We start from the raw sequence: 20,471 nt of genomic DNA on the forward strand, positions 1-20,471 counted from the left end.
TCGCCAGCATTCCAATCCTTGATTTCCAGAAAGCAAAAGTGTGGGAGGGAGTACATAGGCCACAACTGGTAATCAATGCAGCTGCCTCAACACAAGCTAGATATGGGTCCTCCAAGGTGTCACAGTGAGGACCCTAGCTTCAGGTAGCACCCTACCTGTCAGAAGACAGGTAGGGTGCTAGCAGTAGTGCTGCCTTTAGATCCACAGGGCAGAAAGGTAACTCACAAATGTTTTAAATAAAATAAATTCATTAAATTGGGGCAGCCCAGGAACCCGAAAGAGGAAGCAGGAAGGAAGGGAGATACAGCGGATGATGGGGTGGTAGATATGCCAACACATTAAAATGGAAGTCTATAAATGACATGAGATGTGTGGGTAGATCGGTTAATTTCCTTGTCATTTTGCAGCCGTGACCTCAGCTACTGGGACACTAGAATGACACCTCATCTAAGTAATACATTGCCTCAGAGACACAGCCGCCCTTCCAGGATGCTAAACTCAGGCATACTCAGAGGGAGGAGGAGGAAGGCAGTGGACCTTCTCCTTAGTGCTCAGACAAGCCCTTCGGCCTCTCTGTTTCTCCGCCAGAGAGTAGGAAGCATGCAGATCAAGGCTGACAGAAAGGAGGACACAATCCAAAGAACAGGATGGGGGAGGATCTAGGAGGCAAGTTCGTCCACTCAAGGGTGAATGTAAGAAAGAAAAACCACAGTCAAATCCTTCCCTGTGATTTTATTAACAGAATCATCATCAGAATTTATAACAGGCTTTGTGGTGCCACACAGAGAGGAAATTTCACAATAACAAACAAGAATTATCCTTATGACAGCCATGTATTACTACAGGAAGCTAGGCAGAGAATATTACAATACAAAAAAAAAAATCCAACAGTGCTTGCACTTCCCCCTGTTTGCTTACTACCCTCTCATGCCCATTTACTCCCTCCCCTCATACTAGGCATGGTAAAGGGGTGGGCAAGGGAAGGCAAGACCAAAGGGTGGTTATAGTTACCTCTTCTCACTCCTGGTAGCCTCCTCCACAAATATTCCTGGGCCATTTGGGGCTATTAGGGCAACTCAAAATGCCACCCTAATTCCATAATTGATTTATCAAAGCGGGATATAAATCTAAAAATAAATAAATAAATGTCCTGGGCCACCAGGAAATCTGCCTGGCCTCGACCAGGGCCAGGGCCTTTTCGGCCTTGGCCTCTGCCTGGTGGAATGAGCTCCCGGAGGAGCTGAGGGCCCTGATGGAGCTGTCTAAGTTCCACACGGCCTGCAAGACAGAGCTCTTCCAACAGGCATTTGGTTGAGGCGGGGTGGGGGTTGACTAGAGTTCAATCTGGGGTCCCACCTTAGCTGAGCATCCCTTGCAATACAATAATATCTAATACTGAATCGTTCAGCTGGACTCTGTAAACTGAGTTGAGTTAGTTGCTTCCGCCATCTTGTGGATTGTTATATGTATTGTTATTGTTTTAATGAGGTTTTTATGGGGTAACTGTTTATGGTTTTAATTGTTAGCCGCCTTGAGGAGACGAAAGTTGTGTGAGGCGGGATATAAATGTAAGAATAAATAAAAATAAAATTAAAATAAGGCAGAAAGAGGACTTGGTTTTTAATATTTCATTTTGTTTTGTTTGTCTTCATAAATGTATGAAAAAGCATAAAGTCAACATTACAGTGCATATGAGATATGACATAGTATTCCAGTAACTAAGAACATTGCAGTTAGCCTCTTGACTCGTCTTGAGATAAGGGGATGGAGACGAGTTGGAAGCTGAATCCGCTGCTGAATTTTTGCCTGTTGTTAAATGTGCAGGAGTTATGCCTTAAAACCTAGTCTCAGATCTCGAGTGAGAGACTGAGTGAGCTGCTTTCCCTTTTGGTTGCCAGCTGGGTTGGAGAAAAACTGTCCTCTCTCTTTAACAGAGGCTTAAAGGCAGGTTATTTACTCCATGTCATGTCAAGCTTCAGCTGCCTATTTCCACACAATTCCCTGTTGGCAACCCTAAGTCACTATGTTTGGCCGAAAGGGGCATGGGGTTAGGAGCTGGTCCTGGATAGACCAGCCAAGTAATCTATTAAGGAAGTAAGCACTTTCACCTGAGGGGAAGGATCAGGTGTTTACATGGTAAAGGATTTTCTCCTGTGAAATAACATCCAATGAAACTTCTGTTAAAGGGATACAACTTTAAAAAATATCCAGGCACTATTAGGGGCAGTCTCATTCACAAACAAGCAAAACTACAATACTATGTCGCAGATACTGGGTGCATATTTCCATTGGTCAGACAAAGTGAGCTTCTGGTTGCTACAGGTTTCAGACTGTAGAAATGGTGTTTGTAATGATTGCAAAGCAGTCAGTTCTGTTACCAAAGCTAGAAAACGCAGAGTATGCTAAGGGAAGTGATGCTGCCTGAAGAACAGGTATCTGCATGGATAACGAATTTGCAGGGCCATCTGAAGCAGGATCCCACCCCTCAAAGCTTCACTGAGGTCAATGGTTCTCAAGAGAAACTGCCACAGCTGGTAGGAGAAAACTAGGTGCATTACAGTGGGAAGTTATTGTGCTACGAGGTCAGGTCTTTAAAAGAAGTACTCTGATTGTTCTCAGCCTTGGGGGTGTGGGGCTGCCATTTCAGAAGGAGCACTTTGATTCTGGAATCTCTAAAACAGGGATAGTCAAACTGCGGCCCTCCAGATGTCCATGGACCACAATTCCCAGAAGCCCCTGCCAGCGAATGCTGGCAGGGGCTTCTGGGAATTGTAGTCCATGGACATCTGGAGGGCTGCAGTTTGACTACCCCTGCTCTAAAACATACCTGGCTCTGATTTCTTCCAGTTTAGGTATCAGGGGAAAAGGTTTTTATGGATTCTGATTCTACTTGTACAGTTCCATTATATTGGTGCCTCCACTGAAAAGGCTCCTAAGTGGCCCATGCTATTGAACCTTGAACGGTGATGGTGCCATTTGGAATTTGTCAGATGGTGCCATTTGGAATTTGTGCTTACGGGCTGGTGTGGCAGCCTACAACTTTTGTCTAAACAAAAGTTTCAAGTTGACAGAAGATCAGCTGTTTGTAATGGCAATCTTTTGAAACAGTGCAGTATGTAAGAGTATTTAAAATAATAAGAGGGGTGTGATTCTTTACTCTGAGAGCAGAAGTATTTACATATCAGGTGGTGTTAATTAATTGCAGAGGGTTTGCTTGGGTCTTAAGCATAAGCTTTTGTGGGCACGAGGCCTGTACATCAGACACATGAAGTGAAATCTCATTCTGCAGCAATATTTACACAGCAGCAGGGGGAAAACAGGCACCAAGAATTATGAAGAGGAAGGAGGAAACGCAGGGAGGGCATTCAAGTTTGCAACATGTCCGTGCTCCAAAGTATACCAGCTAGCCACCATTTTTCCATGGCAAACATGCTTTAGAAGCCTCACTTCTCTTTCCCTCGGGGAGAACTTGGATCTCCCATGTTTGTCACCCTTAGACCTGATTCAAATGAGTAGCCCTGTTGGTCTGAAGTAGCACAATCAAAGCAGAGTCCAGGAGCACCTTTAAGGCCAACAAAGATTTATTCAAGGCGTGAGCTTTCGAGTGCAAGCACTCTTCCTCAGACTAAGAACTGACCATCATAACAGTAGGAATATAGAAACAAAAGTTAATCTTGGTACATTAGTAAACTGTGTCATAGCATCGAAACACAGCCATATGATGGTCAGTTCATAGTCTGAGGAAGAGTGCTTGCACTCGAAAGCTCACGCCTTGAATAAATTGGGGTAGTCAAACTGCGGCCCTCCAGATGTCCATGGACTACAATTCCCAGGAGACCCCTGCCAGCGAATGCTGGCAGGCGCTTCTGGGAATTGTAGTCCATGGACATCTGGAGGACCGCAGTTTGACTACCCCTGTGCCACAGCACTGAGGCGTCTGTAGGCCTCGACGGGCGAGCTCAGGAGGCGGCCGCAAGCCCGTGATTGGCATCCCGCTCGGCCAACGCCCTTTCTCCTCCAGACCGCTAGCCCTCCCTGAGAGGAGGGCCGGGAAACGGCGACGCCCACGGCTCGGAGGCGGCAGGGCGGACACGTCGCTCACCCCCGGGGCGGCCAATGGGCGCGGAGAAAAGGCGGGCCGGGAGGAGCCGCCGCCGCAGCCAATGGGCGTGTCCGCAGCGCTGAGGCAGAAGCGGCCCGGCCGGATCGGCTGAGGCGGCTCCTGGCGGGCGGCGATGGCGCCGGGTCGGCTTCCTCCCTTCCGTCGCCGCCGCCGCCGCCGCTGAGGGGGCCGGCCATGGCCAAGAGCCCCGCCGGCGAAGCAGCAGCAGCAACAGCGGCAGGAGGGGTCGGGCTGGTTTCCCCGAACGGGATGGCGGCGCCGCCCGAAATGGACGCGAAGCTGCGGCGGGACAGCGACTCGCGGAGCTCGGTGGGCGGCAGCAGCGACGGCGGCGGGGAGCGGCGCGTGGACAAGTTCGGCTTCCTCGTGCCCGAGAGCGACGCGCCCGCCAGGGAGGCCCTGTGAGTGGACGGGGGGGGGGAGGGGAAGTGGGCCGGACACGCCCCCGCGCGCTCTGCCCATGCCCCGGGGCACTCTTGTCCTGGCGCTGCACGTCCCCCTGCGTGTTTGGAGAGGACTTTGCCCGGGCATTGCGTGCCCCTGCCTCGCCCTGCATCCTTCGGGCGTGTATGGGGGGCGGCGGGGGGTGCCTGGGCCGGAGTTAGGGGCGGCGCTGACCTTACAATAAAACCAAGAGTCCAGGAGCACCTTTAAGACCAACAAAGATTTATCCAAGGAGGTCTTTGCAGCGTCAGGAAAGCAAAACCGGAGTTCCGTGGGACCTGGGGATGAAAAACCGGATTCATGTCAACGTCACCTTAAGTGCTGTGTGAGTCGCAGACGCTTAGGCCAGAAGAAATGTTGCCACTGTAACGTGGCCCCTCCTGGAGTCTTCGTTTTGCTGCTGTTGCTGCAGAGGGTTTCCCATCTGGAATCGTCCCCGAAGAAGTATAGTAGAAAAAGAAGAGCTGGGTTTAAAAAAAAAAAATCCCTCCCCTTTTCACTATCCAAAGCGGCTGATAAACACCTTTGCCTTCCTTTCCTCACAGCAGATGCCCTGTGAGGTAGGTGGGGTGGAGAGAGCTCTAAGAGAAGCGTTCTGTGAGAACAGCCTTAAGAGAACTGTGACTGGCCCAAGGTCACCCAGCTGGCTGTATGTGGAGGAGGAGCAGGGAATCAAGATTAGAGGCCACTGCTATTAACCACTATACTAGATTGGGTTTCCTGTACTTGTAGGACACTGTAGTATTGTACTTGGACCACTGGAAAAGACAACAATGCTAGGGAAAAGTTGAAGGTGGCAGGAAGAGAGAAGAAACAACATGGGATTGACTTAGTCAAGGATGCCATGGCCTTCAGTTGCAAGACCTGAGAAAGGCTGTTAATGCTAGGACATTTTGGAGGTCATTAATCCATAGGGTCGCCGTAAATCAGGTGAAGAAGAGTTTTTTTGTGCTGCTTTTCTCAACCAGGAGTCTCAAGGTGGCTTACAATCCCCTTCCCTTTCCTCTCCCCACAACAGATGCCCTGTGAGGTAGGTGAGGCTGTGATGATCCCAAGGTCCCTAGCTGGCTGCATGTGGGGGAGCGGGGAATCAAACCTGGCTTGCCAGATTAAAGCCTCTGCTCTTATCCACTACACCAAGCTGGCTCCCTTGAGGCCAGATGTGACTTGAGGACACATAACACAAACCACAAAGTAACGATTATCAGATTTATCTGCCTGGTGCACACACCCCTATTGGTTTACAGACCTATAATCCAAACTGACTGAGGTGTAATTCTTTATTGTGATTTTGCATCTTCTGAGCTCTGATGCTGGAAAAGAATTCCTTGGCTTGGGGTTGTTTTGGATTCAGTCTTGAAATGAGAACATATGAACTATCTGAAGGCTGCCAGCTTTTAGGCCCAAGGTGTTTCTGCTGAGGAGGAAAAAAAGAAGGCTTTTGCCACAGAACTAGTGCCAAAAGAAAATTTTCTCCTCCTCCTGGACCTGGCCACCCCAGGAGCTTTGGAACTAGCTGGGGGGGGGGGGGTGAGATGGAGGAAGTAGGTACTAAGCCCAGTCTAGGTTCATCTTGATCTTAAATTCCAGAGGAGCTGCAACTGGTGACAAAAAGTTATCCTAATTTCTGGGGTGGGGTGGGGGATGCCGTGCGTTGGAAGTTAACGCTGAGTGTATATGGTATTGGGGAGTAGCAAAAGTGTTGGGTCATAGAACTTAAAAGCCAGATCTTGTTTCTTTGGGATACAAGAAGCACTGCTGTTTGGTTTATCAATAGCTCTGTTTATTTTTTTTAACTACTCAGCTGACTAAATACTGTAGTCATGTGTGTAGTGTACTGATTAAGATGTTGGGCTGGGGCTAGAGGGACTCTGCCATGGAACTCCCTGGGTGATCTTGGGTCAGAAATACAAATATGTGGCCTTATAATTTAATTTCTCTACATAGAAAGTTTAAAAGGTTCAAATAAATGAAAATAGGTGTATTTATTACAAGTATTTGTAATACTTTTGTATTTAAAACAGTATTAGACCTAAATAATAGCTTCACAGAGCATTAAATGATAGCCACTAAGGACCAATTGACCCCGAGGAAACGTATTTTGGCTGGATGGTCTTCTTCAGTGGTCAAACATACAATATCATGTAATACACAGTAGTTTCAGACATAGAAACAAATCAGTAATAATTTCAAAAAGGTAAGAACCTATATAAAGATATTAGCTGTAACTCAGGGCAGAGATAAAAATACAGAGACCTATTTATAAGTAACTGCCAGTCTTGTTGAATGCAAATGACTCAAAATGGTCTTTCTGCTGCATACCTATGCACATTAATAACTCCATATTGTAGTTGAGAATTACTTTATATGCTGAAAGGAAGGTACATTGTAAAGTGACCATCTTGATATATGTGCATACGACACTGGGCCTTGTTACTTAATGATTTTACTGTTATTTAGGCCTAATAATTAGGCTATTATTCAGGCCTAATGTTTTTAATTATTTATAAGAAATGCATTTCTGTATATTTGAGGATTTTCAGCTTTCTACATGGAGAAACTGAATTATAAGTCTGCATGTTTGTATTTCTTTAAACCTTTTGGTTCTCAGTTTAGTTTCTTTGGGGGGGGGGTTTAAGTTTTTTTCCCTCTTGCCTTCTGATTCAGTCTAAAGCTAACCAGAAGTTTCTGGAGGAAGTGACTGGTCAAGTGACTGCGGTGATAGAGAAAGTGAAATTCTCTCAAAACAGTGATGAGACAGAAGGGTTAAGGTAGGGCAGTCATAGTATAGTGAGCTTAAGTGACAGTAGAAAGGCAACATATTACAAATGTGCTCTGCCTGCTCCTCCCTTAACTTTGAAAATACAAGCTTGCCCGTGTGATCCTTCAGAAGCATGTCCATGTTGTAAAACAGTGCTGCCTTCTACGCTGGCAGCTGTTTTCACAAACTTTGTCTGCAGATGTGTTTCATTAGCCACCTAGTCTCCATTACCACCTGACATATAAAAGCTAGTGATTTGTGGTACAGTAATGGCTTAAAACAATAGCAAGAACCCCCAAAAGAACCAGCTCTTCCCAATCAAAAATGCCTAAAGGCGGGTTGTACTCACCATATTGTATTTGCAAGGTTGGTATACTTACTTGAGATCCAGCTTTTTGACTGTGGAGTCCTAAGAGATTTAGACTTCAAAAATACAACCTTGTTTTTGTTTTCCTTCCTATTCCCAGTAAATTAGTCCCCTTTGCTGAATGAATTCTTTAGCTCCTTCCAGCCAGGATAAAAGGACTTGACTATTCTAAGACCCCAGTAGGGAGAAGCTGTTTCATCTTGTACCTTTTAATGCATCAGCAAAACAACATCAGAATGGCAGTTGCCTGGATAGTGCTTTTCTAGTCTTTTTTTTTGGGGGGGGGGGGGGGGCTGAAAGAGATTTGTAATGTCCTGGGAGCTAAGCAGAGAGAAGTCAGATCCTGCCTGCAAACAATGTTAAGAAACTTTTATACACCCACATTTGTGAGTCCATGCCTTATTTTGAAGGAGGGAGCTTGGCTGTTTGTGGACCCGCAAGAGGCAGGAAATGGCAGAATAGCTATTGAAGAGCAGGGTAAAATTAAAATGTGTTGCAGATTAGACTTAAATATAGGCCCTTTAGCCCTGGAGATGACTCTCAGCCTTGTGAAACATGATCATGGTTTTCAAAAGTCAAAGGTAAAGAAATGAAATCAACAAGATTGTCTCAGGAATGGGGTGGGGATAGACTGTAAATAGTGTGTGAGTGGGTGGATTAAAGATAACAAGAACTTTGCAAAATTCGGGAGGCATTGCTTGGAGAAGGGAATAGGGTGGTTCCCTGTTGTTTAAAATAAAGATAAACAGTTCTCGTTTTTGTTGTTTTAAATAAGTTTAGATAAGCATCAATTTTTCCATTGTAAATTGATGCAGCATAGAATATACGAAGAATTAGATCAGGAAAAAAATGTAAATTTTGCTGTTAGGGTGGAAGAAGAAGACTGGATTGTTTTGTTATCTCTTCATTCTTGCCATCCATACTTGAGGACTTGATTGTATGTTAGTATTCACAAGAATCAAAATGGACATGTGCTTTTCCCTAGCAAAATAGGGGGGGGGAATCTTTTTTTTAAATGATTTTTAGATTGATTTATCCTTTAGAAACCCTTTTCACACTGGGGAGATATTGTTTATCTGCTGCAAATCCTTTTGCAGAATATATCAACTATAATTTTGGAGCACTTTGAGCTAGGTTCCTTCTGTGGGACCCCTTTATATGGAAGAAATGGGATGTTCAAAGCGACTGGACTGCCTCTTCCCTCCTTGGATTCTCTGTGCAGACCGAGAATGTAGGACTGTTGGGGTCTGAGGCCCTTTGTCACTCTTGGAACACAGCAGGTACTCCATATCTCAGGCCCTGAGTACTAAACTGGGCCTGGGTGACTTTCAGCCTTCACACGTGGTCCGAGGAAGAACCCTAAAACATGCTTGGACGATTGCAGGGAAAATCATTGGCCAGTTCTTTCATGTCAGTTTGTTTGGTCTTTCTTGTTTGCTCCTAGTTCAGTTTAGGCAGTTTCAGAGTTCCCAGAAACATGGCTTGAAAGCCACTTGTTGTTCTACCAGGTACGTTCAGTTGCTCAGGGGCTGTTCTGCTGAAAGGTCTGAAATCAGAAGGCATGGAGCAGTGTTCCTCAACCTTCCTAATGCCATGACCCTTTAATACAGTTCCTCATGTTGTGGTGATCCCCAACCCTAAAATTATGCAAGTGTTCTTTCACTGAAATTAAACCAAAATTGGCCAATGGTGTGAAGATCCATTGTTCATGATGGTATATCAATTGGTTTTTTCCCCAGGGTTTCTCAGTTCAGTTCTGCCTCTTGTCCCACCATGCTGATCTCGCTCTTTTCCGCTGCTGCAGACAAACGACTGCTCTATCTACCCTGTAAGGCTGTTGTGTGGATGGTGCCCCCCCCGTCCAAGCTGCTTGCCCTGCCACAACCCCTATGAAAGGGTTGTTCGACCCCCAGGTTGAGAACCCCTGGCATAGAGGCTTCTCTACCCTAATTCACAATAATAGGCATTTGATGTATTAAACGGAAAGGTGTATACCTTGTCTAGGGCTGTGGGGGCATAGACAGAGTTAAGAGTAGCTGCCTGTGGGCGGCTGTGTCAGCCCAAGGGAACTTTTAAACACAAAAGAGAAGAGGCTGGAATATTTAGCCAGGGAGATGTGAGAGTCAAAGAGAGAGCAAGTCACTACTTCTCCATCTTGCTGGTGCTAGAGGACCTTCCTCTTATTCTTTTGCTATATGAACAAGAACAGGAGTCTCTGGCTAGGAGTGACAAAGTATTTAGGCAGGTTTGCAACATGAAAAAGCGCTTTTGGAAATTCTTTCCTGTACCTCTTTCCTCATTTTTTTCACTTTTTCACTTCTGTGACATAAAAGCAAGCGATAATTTTCCATACTCTGGGTGGTGGTTGTTTTTTGGGAGGTGCATCAGTAGAAGGAGGCACAAATGTGCCTTGAAAAAGAAGACACCACAACATGATTTTTAGAGCAGGGGAGACCTCATGTACCTTCTCACTGTCTCTTCCTTTCTGCTGTATGATCAGTGACTGAGATAATCACTGGAGGAGCTAAGAATTTATTGGATTCCCCAGTGCAGCCTGCCATACAGCTGATTATTGGAGAATCCCAGGAGCATCACTGTCGGCCTAAAACCAGTCTCCCATTGTGATTGACTGGGGAGAGTGGGAGAATGGCATAATGTTGACTGGGTTAGCGTATGTTTGTTCTGGGAACATTCATTTGCATGTTCTGCAGTAAGTAAAATGAGTCTCCAGTTATATTGCTTTAGGATGCTTAGGGCTGATTCTGCGTTGAGCAGGGGGTTGGACTAGATGGCCTGTATGGCCCCTTCCAACTCTATGATTCTATGATTCTATTATGGACGTGGGGGAAGAAACTGAGGAATATTGAAATAGAGCAACAAAATCTGGTAAAGGCAGCGAGAATCTTCATATGCACTAGATCAGGGGTAGTCAACCTGTGGTCCTCCAGATGTTCATGGACTACAATTCCCATGAGCTAATGCAGGCAGGGGCTCATGGGAATTGTAGTCCATAGGCATCTGGAGGACCAAAGGTTGACTACCCCTGCTCTAGATCTTTTTTTTTTCTCGTACCAGTTTCTCTCTAGGTCCTGTTTTATGGGCACTTGACAGAGTTATTTTAAAAGGCCAAACGAAGCACTGCACAACTGAAAACACTTATGCCACTTTAAGTTCATATACTTTCCTGATTCCATGTCAGCTGTCAGAGTTTGGTTCGATGCTCCCTTGGGCAGCCTGGTTTCAGCCTTGAAAATTCGCAGGCTATCTGAATCAGGCTTATCGGATGTTGTTGAATAGATTTGTGAATGCACAGCTGTTTCTTTCTCACAACATTTATTAGTCCATCTGTCAATGAATACCAGTGGAAGCATTTCTGATACATTAACTGCTTGAAAGGAAGCACAGCAAGCAAGCTGCCAGCTCTTGTGTCATTTACTAAGGCTCTCCTGCTTTGTTGGCAGTTGTTACTTGGTGTAAGCAGGTGGCTCTTAACAATCCTGAGATCCCTGAGTGTGCTGACTTCTACTTGATTATGTGCAATGGGGATTATGTAACAATCCTGAGATCCCTGAGTGTGCTGACTTCTACTTGATTATGTGCAATGGGGAGTGAGGGAACATGCTCATGCTCTTACTGCTTCATTCTGAAGCTTGTGCCCTGACCTTAACATCATTTCAAATTCAGTGCCTGATTGCTATATGTGTCTTCTCACCAAAAACCGGTTACATCCCCAATGCTGACTAATGGCATGATTCTTCAGGTGTTCCCCAGAAGCCAGCTTTCATTTAATAATGAAGTTTCTAATCCACATGGTTGCAAAGGTATGCTTGAAAGCATCTTTAGACAATGCCAAAAGAGATGCTAACTAGAAATATTTTGTTGTGGGTTAAATCAAAAGAAGGAGAGTTGGTTCTTATATGCCACTTTTCTCTACCTGAAGGAGTCTCAAAGCGGCTTACAATCGCCTTCCCTTTCCTCTCCCCACAACAGACACCCTGTGAGGGAGGTGAGGCTGAGAGAGCCCTGATATCACTGCTCGGTCAGAACAGCTTTATCAGTGCCGTGGGAAGCCCAAGGTCACCCAGCTGGCTGTATGTGGAGGAGTGCAGAATCGAACCCGGCACGCCACTCCTAACCACTACACCAAATCAGGCCCTGTGTAGACCTCTCTCTCTTCTGGTAGTGAACTACTAACTGCAGAATAAATTATGCAAAAAAGAGCATATAAATTTGATTATTCCAATTGCAGCTGTCAGCTTCTTGTGCAGAATTTCCTTTTTAATTTTAGCACTGCCTGTAGCATCCTGTCAGTGCTCCGGAAAGGGTTTGGAGTCTACACTTGTTTTGGTCCCATATATTTTGTTTCCAGGAAAGATAATGACAAAGGGGCCTGGAGAGCAAGAAAAACAAAGATTAGGAAAGAACAGATGTGGCCATGGTGAAAGCCAAAAGCATCCTGCCTGGATAAGTGCCTGGGGCAGAGTTGGAGGACTTTGACAGCTGCGAAACTTAACAGGAGCCTGAATTAAGAACTGTGAATGAGGTACTGAAAACATCTTTAAATGCATGTCTCTTCTGTTGTGACTTGAAAACTCTAGGGAAGGCAACCCCGTAGCTAGAGCTTTATGTACATGGCAATTAAAAAATAAATCAACATTCTGCATTAGCCTCACCCAAATTTTGAAAATTATGCAAAGGCTGCCACCTAAGCAAGCTCTTTGCAATGTCAAGGGTAGACAAATGAACTGCTCATACCAAAATAGTAACATTCCCTTAATTTTGCTTATGTTCTTAAGCAGCGGTATGTTTTTGGAACTGTTCTTGTGCAGAGCGTATAGCAGAGACATGGGAGACCAGGCAAGTACCCATTACTGGCATTATCAGTGTGAAAACAGAGAGCATGTGCCTCTCCTAGTTCCCCTTCTTGCCATGGTGGCCAAAGGCTATATTCAAGTAAGCTTTAACACTACAGTAGCTATGCTCAGTGGAATGGCTAAGGGTTGTCTAGAGCTAGGCTTTCATGCTGTTGATAGCAGTTTCCTTAAATGGGTACTGTTGGTCAGGAGATACTCAAAAGAACATTCATGCTGAGTGATGGTTTGTCGTGTAGCTAGTCACCCCCAGCCATCTTATTCAGCAACGTCTTGCCAAGGCTACAGATCTGTACCGAAATCTAGAGGTCGTCCTCACATCGTAAATGGATAATACTGTGCCAAACGTCAGCATATGGGCTCCAGAAATGCTGTACTTCAGAGTGTTGAGGGGAAACATGCTGGATTTTGGTAGAGAACGGAGTCGGCATGACTCTGAGCTTACAGATCAGAAATATTGATCACGATTAATGTGATTAAAATATTTAGATCCCAATTTTGAAATCAGTCACAGGCTAAGGTATTCCTCGTACCCTGAGGCAGAATGAGCCATCCGATTCTAAACATCTGGTATTGACATTGTTGCTTTTTATGGGGAAATCTGCCCTTCCCATATGCTTTGACAATACTCGTGCAGCTTGTCAAGTAAATAACGTGTCTTTAAATTGGATTTAGTCGTTAGCCCCGTTTCTCTTCCTCACTGGCAACTGGAACACAAGCTAGCACTTTCCTAATGAATCTGCTTTTAAAAAGCATTCATGGCATGGATGGAAGGGGGAGAGCGAGGCACGGTTTAAAATTAGGTCAAAATAAGGGTTTGCATTAAAATGCCATCTGGCTCTTTATGAGGTTAAGTAATGCTGATCTGCAGGAAAATTGAGAACGGTGAGGTTGTTGCTGAAGTTATTTGCTTGAGGACATGCGCACAAAAACTGTAGGACGGCTGGAACAGAACTCTCTAGTTTTGAACCATGAGCTGCTCTCTCTCTCTCTCAGTGATGTCGACTCTGCAATTAGTCTCCTTTTAAACATGACCGCTGGCTAAAGGCTGCACCGAAGGAACCAAGGTCAGCGTATTACACTAAACTACACGTTTTCACAGTAAAGCCAGAAGCCGATAGAAAATAGATTCCGTCTTATTAAGCGTTAGTTGAAGAAAGCAGACGCTTGAGGCCTAGCAAGGGAAACCAGGAGGCTTAGGAAATTAGGGCTGTGGGAAGAATGTTGGAATGGGAGCAAAAGAAGAGCTTAGTAGCCTGTAGCAAAGCTGAGCTTTCGTGCTGGAAGAAAAACAGGCACCTGAAAAAAGTTGTTGTGTGAGGGAGGGGAGATGGAGGATGCTTTGTCCTTGGAAAGAGTTAGGCTAGGAGAAGTCTTAGTAGCATTCCGTTTCTAGGTAACAATCGACAGATGCGTGATAGAGGTATGATTATCACTTAGGGCAGGGGTGGCCAAACTGGCTCTCCAGATGCCCATAGACTACAATTCCCAGGTTTTGGCAAGGACTCACCCCTGACTTAGGTTGTAGAAGGTCTCTGGCTCATATCCTGGACAGGACCTGCCAATATCGTTGGATGGGCTTAATTAAGATTGAAAGAAAAGTTTAAGTATTATCTTTGTACTTGCAAGTTGGGGGCAGCCATAGTTTACTAGCAGAGCTCATGCTTTACATACTGTAATCTTCTCGCCTAATTCAGAGGATTCCGGGTAGAACCAGAAAAGTCAGTTGCAGCGATTTGGAGAGCTATTCCTAGTCAGACTAGACCTTATTGGGCTACATATGTTAATAGTCTGCCTTCATATCAGGCATTCATTCCCTGTGTTGGAAAAAATATGTTGCATTCTTAGGTGTTACTAATGTGAATCTTGGCATCTGCATTAGAGGAGCTCAGCCTATCAAGGACTTCCCTGCATAGCTGCATAAAATTACATAATTTAAACAAGTAAGGGAATACAGCTTTCTTTATCACAGAATTTCAGCAGCTTTGGGGTCCTGTCTTGGGTTTAGTCCCACAGCCATGCTAAAACTACAGTTCTGTGAAATCCTGAAATCTCACACATAGTATCGGAAGCTTTTATGATAGTTTCTTGTGTTTCTGGGTTTCATATGCACACAGGGAGGGAGCAGGTGGAGTTATCGCAGCTGGCCTCCAGCCATAACACCGAACCTGACTACTGCTGTGGAATTTGTCACTCCGGTAATATAAACCTTTCCTAATGGCTTTTAAAAATGAACTTTACCTTGAATTTTCACCTTCTCTTTTATGTGTATATAATACACACACACACACACAAATTGAACTTGAGAACATACTGCTTTGAAGCTCTTATCTTGAGTAACCTACAAAAGCCCTTGACAGATTTTGCCTTTTCTTGCATCCTTCAGTGGCACCGTAGAAACTGACCTGACATGGTCTGACCGAAAAAGACAAAGCCAGGTTTAAAGTTTCGGATTGAAAATTGGGACGATCCAGGGCCACTGCTTCTGCAGTCTGGAATGGGCATCTGACCAGCAGGGAGGTGTGAGCCTCAGCCAAGCAGGGTTGTCCTGGAGCGTGAGTTGTGTTAGAACCAGAGAACTAGAGCACGTGGGGAGCAAATCTGATGTTTCCGTGGCAGCTGTCATCAAGCCCAGGATTTTTCCGTTGCTGTCCCATCAAACGTCGTCTGATTGTGGCGACTGCCGAACGGGATCTCCGTGCTGTTCAATTCCAAGCTAGAATTTCTGTGTATTCCTGTCTGCTTGGCTTCATTATAGACAAGGAAGCACTTTTAACTGGCTTCCTCAGGTGCTGCTTTCCTGCACAACGAAGAGCAAGTTGCTGGGAACACCCATAGTCTGGAAACCAGGGGCCATATGTGGGAAGCAAACCCATCTGCAGCTATGGCTTGCCTGCAAGATTTAGTAGCTATTATACAGAGAATGAGGGCTCGATCCCCTATCTTCTCTAAACAGTTGCAGTTGACCTGTTGCTTCAAAATGGCTGCTGAGATTATATCCAGGCACAAGCTAGGAGTGTGTGTGTTTGTGGAAAGGAGCAAAGCTCTCATATGTTGACTCATACCTCCTTCATCCCCCAGTAGAACCTGTTTGGACTTTAGTGTCCTCTTCCTTCTTTCCTCCCCTTCTCCACTTTTCCCTGGCTCATACCTTCCCTATCCTGATCTTTACAGGAAGAATAACCAGATGACCACAGTAGGAAGAAGCAGGGGCCTTTATGATCATAGCCACTTGGTTATGGAGGACTCCCTGGGCAATCTTTTGTGTTTCCCTTCTTCTTGGTCTTTAGGAAGGACTGAGGCTTGTTGGTCCTGCAAGGCTTTTGGTAAGTGAGTTTGAACAGGCTTGTAGATGCTAATGTGTAGCTCTCTTGACATTGGTGCTGCAGTGATTCCTACCCCGCCCTGCCCTGGATGGTCCAGGCTAACCTGATCGTAATTGATCTTGCAAGCTAAGCAGTCTTGGCCCTGATTAGTTCTTGGATGGGAGACCACTAGGGAATTCCACAAAGGTAGGCAGTGGCGAACCACCTGTTTGTTGCTTGCCTCACTCCCAGTGATTTTTCTTTTCTGCCATAAGATTGCAGAAGCCAGGTTTTTGAGGCAACAAACATTCAGAAGGGGTTGGCCATTGCTTGATTTCTAGTGACCTAGAATTGGCTGGTTCTCAAATTAATGCCTGGAGTTTTGTTGAAAGTACACAGTGGTATGTTGTAAATGATTTGAATAAAATCCCTTGGCTACTATTTTAATTGGAGGCTAGTCAGTACTGAAGCCCGAGCACCTTTCGTAGGAATCCTCTGAGTAGTTTTGATGACAGATGCCTTAAGGTCTGGGTCGATAATGCCAGCTTTTCCATGAGCAATCCAGGGTTGGTGGGTGTGAGTGGAATCCTAAAGAGCTAGTAAGTCCATGGGAATAGAGAAGGTCTAATAGAAACTGAGACATGGGTTTTATAAACTGTAAATCCCAAGGCAGCTTAAAGCCAGGAAAAATGCTGACAATTCCTGGAAGAAAACTACCTTGAGGTTTACAACGATTGAAACTCATTGCTTCAGTTTCTGTTAGGTCAGCTGGATTCTGAAGAATTATTTGGGCTTGCAGTTTGCCTTCTGACGCAGGCTGCTGAAAACTACGACCTCAGCTCTGAGTTCTGGTCAAAACCACTCCCCTGTCCAAAGATCTGACTGGATGCTAGATCTTGGTGGAATGTGCTCTTGGTTGGCCCTGCTTTAATTTCAATCTGGTTTGACAGGATTGCAAATTTCCAGACTTTTATCCTTTTTTGGCAACATCCCGAGGGGGGGAAAACGAGCTGTACAGGTTCTATTTGATGCATCTTCATTGTGAGTGGATGCCTTTCTGTTATGAGGTTCACTTGGGGAGGCTGCCTGTTTCTGGTATGCCTTGTGTATTCACACAGTTGGGGCTCTTATTTTGGCCATTTCCCTGGACCATAATGAGTGATCAGCAGCAGAACAAGGACAGCCAAACCAAGCAGGGCTTCTCCAAATGCTCCTTGATATTCCACTTCCTTCAAGGAGCTCAGGGCTGCATCTGCACTTACTTTGTTTATTCCATTGTGGATCCTGCTGAATCCAGATCTATTTGAACTCGGGTCTTCCTCTCCCCTCCCCGATTAAAACAGAAAAATGTTCTGCACGTGGTTAGGGAAGCTCGGGGGGGGGGGAGGATTGGAGACAGCAGAGGAGGGAGAAAAAAAACAAAAGGCAAATCTCTACTGAGATAAGTTAGGGCTTCTGGAGCTTCTGCTGAGAGAGGTTAGGGCTTCCCCTTTAAGGCAAGCTTGCAACCTGGGAACCAGGAACTGATGCCCCCATGGCTCATCAGGGCTTCTCTACCACGGAGCTCAGCAGCAAGTTCGGAACAGGCAGAGATCTGCTTGCTTTCTCATGCAGATTTTTCAAATATCAAGGGTTATATCCACTCTATGATATTGCGGGGAAAAGGTAGCGTCACTCCGGATCAATCATGCTTGTTGCAGAGGGAAAATTTAAATCGGACAAAATCAAAATTGAAATCGCATTCAGTGTAGACAGCCGGGAATCAATCAATCTGGGATTGGAATAAAAGCTCCATGCAGATTCAGCCCAGGATGACTTACCTTGCTTCTTCCCTTGTCACTTTATCCTCCCCAAACCCTGTGCAGTAGATTTATAAATAGTGACTGGCCCACATCTATCAGTAAGTTTCTGTGGCAGAATCTTTCAGCCTAAGCTACCTCGGAGGATTGTTGTGAGGATAAAAGTGACGACAGGCGAATAATGCACACTGCCTTGGGTTCCCTGCAGGGAGAATGGTGAAGTATAAAAGTTATGAGTGGGTGGCAAGGAGAGTAGGAAGCAGGGAAAGGGGTGAGGGTAGGTGGGCATCTTCAGATGAGAATGAAGAAATAGTGTGGGGAAGAGGACGCAGAGCAAAATGATGTGGCCTGCAAAACTCCTTGAGGGTTACATGCTTTTCTAATTCCCAGATGGGGCCCCTGCAAACTTGGGTGTCCCCCTTAGTTTACAGAAAAATCTGAAAAGAAAAATACTTGGGAGGGTTTAAATCCCCCACCCCAAATAAAAAGTGTTATCGGTATTTGCCAATGGAGAGTCTGTCCATTGGGGGTCAGGGTCACAGCTTCTCTGTATGAGACTTGCAACCCACTTGGGGTTCCCAGTCTACAGTTTAGGAACTACTAACCTACAGGGAATAAGCACATGTGTGCCTACGGGTGGCAGGTTATATGCTTACTTCCTCTCTGGGCAGCTCAGTAGAATTCCACCACCGCAGCTTTTTCCATATGAAAACAAAAGGGTCTTGTCTGGCAGCCCCTGAAACCCTGGCAGACCGTCTAGCCTGTTCGTGGAAGTGCACAAAGGCTCATTCAGGTGCCCTTGGGAGCCTCAAGCAGTCGGCTCCACTCCAGGTATGGAACCAGGGTCTTGGATTGCCATTTTACAGGCCTCGTAGGCTCACCGGACAGACTGAGAGGTAAACTCTAGAACAGCTGGTCAGCCTATACTGGAAAGAGAGGATCAAAGCCATCTGCTACTTTATCAGCAACAGGAGATGGTATAATCCTGTAACTAGGACTCATTGCCTACATGCCCCTCAATCAGTTTAGGCATGAGCATCAGTGGTAGGTCAATAGGGGCTATATTGTGAATAGTGTCTGATCTCACACATTGTTTTGTGTGCATAAGTTACGGTCATTGACAGGCATAATTACGGCTGGAGTTTGAACCATGCAAATGCTAAAAACACCACAAGGATTGGATCTTCGTACTGACTTGTTTTGGATTTGAGCATGTTTAGCCCTTTACCTCGTGTGCCTCTTTAGCCCTTTACCTCTTTAGCCCTTTACCTCGTGTGCGCAGAATGGCAAGGCAGCCGTCTGAAAGCTTAGCCCATGAGGCTGGGAGTTCAATCCCAGCAGCCGGCTCAAGGTCGACTCAGCTTTCCATCCTTCCGAGGTCGGTAAAATGAGTACCCAGCTTGCTGGGGGGTAAATGGTAATGACTGGGGAAGGCACTGGCAAACCACCCCGTATTGAGTCTGCCATGAAAACGCTGGAGGGCGTCACCCCAAGGGACAGACATGACTCAGTGCTTGCACAGGGGGATACCTTTACCTTTACCTTTAGCCCTTTACCATGTGAACAGAAACACAAGCTTGGAAAGAGCAACCGTCTCCCTCCGTTGTAAGCTGAATCCAGTGTGCATATACCAAGACACAGGCAAATGGGAGTGAGCGGTTGAAGCTTAGTGGGAGAACTGTAACAGAATCTTTGTTGTTAGCAGAGGGGAGGCAGTGGGAATTAAGGCACTTTTGCAGTTGAGCTGCAATAAGGGCGCTCTGTCAAAGCTGTTGTTGCTGTCACAGGAAAAGAAAGGAATTAAAGAGCTTCTTTCCGGTGACCTTGCTTAGGCAGGAGCTGCCTTCCATTCTGGTCAATAATACAGTGGGGAATTCGAGGGGGGGGGGGTGTTTCATGCTGATAGCTGGCTTGAGTCCCATTAGGCTACACACAGCTGACATAGTGAAAGGCTAAAGTTAAGAGAGTGGCCATTAGGGTGGGACACTGAAAATTTATCTAGCAGCCCTTGGTGCCCAGTGTGCTCCTGTTTTGTTGAGGCTTAGCATGCTTGATGCAAGACCACATTAAAGCCTCCTTAAATTTGTCCAGTGAACACTGGCGAGAGCCATAAGCTGTATGCAAAACGAGGCCACCGTGCAAAAAGGGAAGCCTGTCTCAGCCCTGAGAATACTTGACTTGTTGTTTTGTTACCTCCCTTGCTGGAGGGAGACAGGTAGAAATGCAAACTCTGTACTTTTATGGATATACCGGAGACGCCATTGTAATCCCTTTGGGAAGCATCATTTGGCTGCTGAGCACATGAGAGTTGTACTCTAGGCGAGGTTGGCAGTGCAGTGCCACCGTGTCTGCAAAACTTTATAGGGAGGATTTGGCTTATTCCTTGCATCTGCTGGCATGCCGAATGGAATCTGGTTTAGGATTGTGCAATGGAAAAACTTGTAGTCCTGCAGAGGTTTTTTAGTAGACATCTGCAGGAGGTTTAAGAAAATGACAGTGGAAGATCTGTGGAGTCAAATTCCCAGTTCCCTATATAGCCCTCGGAGAGGTATTACACCCATTTTTCCCCCCCACTGAAGCTCAAGAAAAGGGGAGAAAATGGTAATCAATCAGTGTAGGACACAGAGCTACAGCAGTGGGGAAATATAATCGGTCAGGTAAGGACAATGAATGAGCAGTGTATCAGGACTAGAAGTACCAAATTGAACGGCAGTGTGAACAACAAGGATATGCAATGAATAATGCAACAGGGCTAGGCATACAATGCTAAATGCTAATACCGGTCACAAAATCTCCATGTC

General features: G+C 45.7%; 1 protein-coding gene across 1 annotated transcript in view; it reads left to right on the top strand.

The window, feature by feature from the left end:
- Positions 1-4,159: 4,159 nt before the first annotated feature.
- TBC1D10A (TBC1 domain family member 10A) overlaps positions 4,160-20,471 on the top strand; it is a 37,118-nt gene continuing 20,806 nt past the window's right edge. The window contains exon 1 of the mRNA XM_077309395.1: positions 4,160-4,524. Within this exon, the coding sequence (XP_077165510.1) occupies positions 4,298-4,524 (227 nt within the window). The 5' untranslated portion in view covers positions 4,160-4,297. The remainder of the gene's footprint in view (positions 4,525-20,471) is intronic.

This window comes from Paroedura picta, chromosome 13 (assembly GCF_049243985.1).
Source record: "Paroedura picta isolate Pp20150507F chromosome 13, Ppicta_v3.0, whole genome shotgun sequence".
Classification (NCBI taxonomy): domain Eukaryota; kingdom Metazoa; phylum Chordata; class Lepidosauria; order Squamata; family Gekkonidae; genus Paroedura; species Paroedura picta.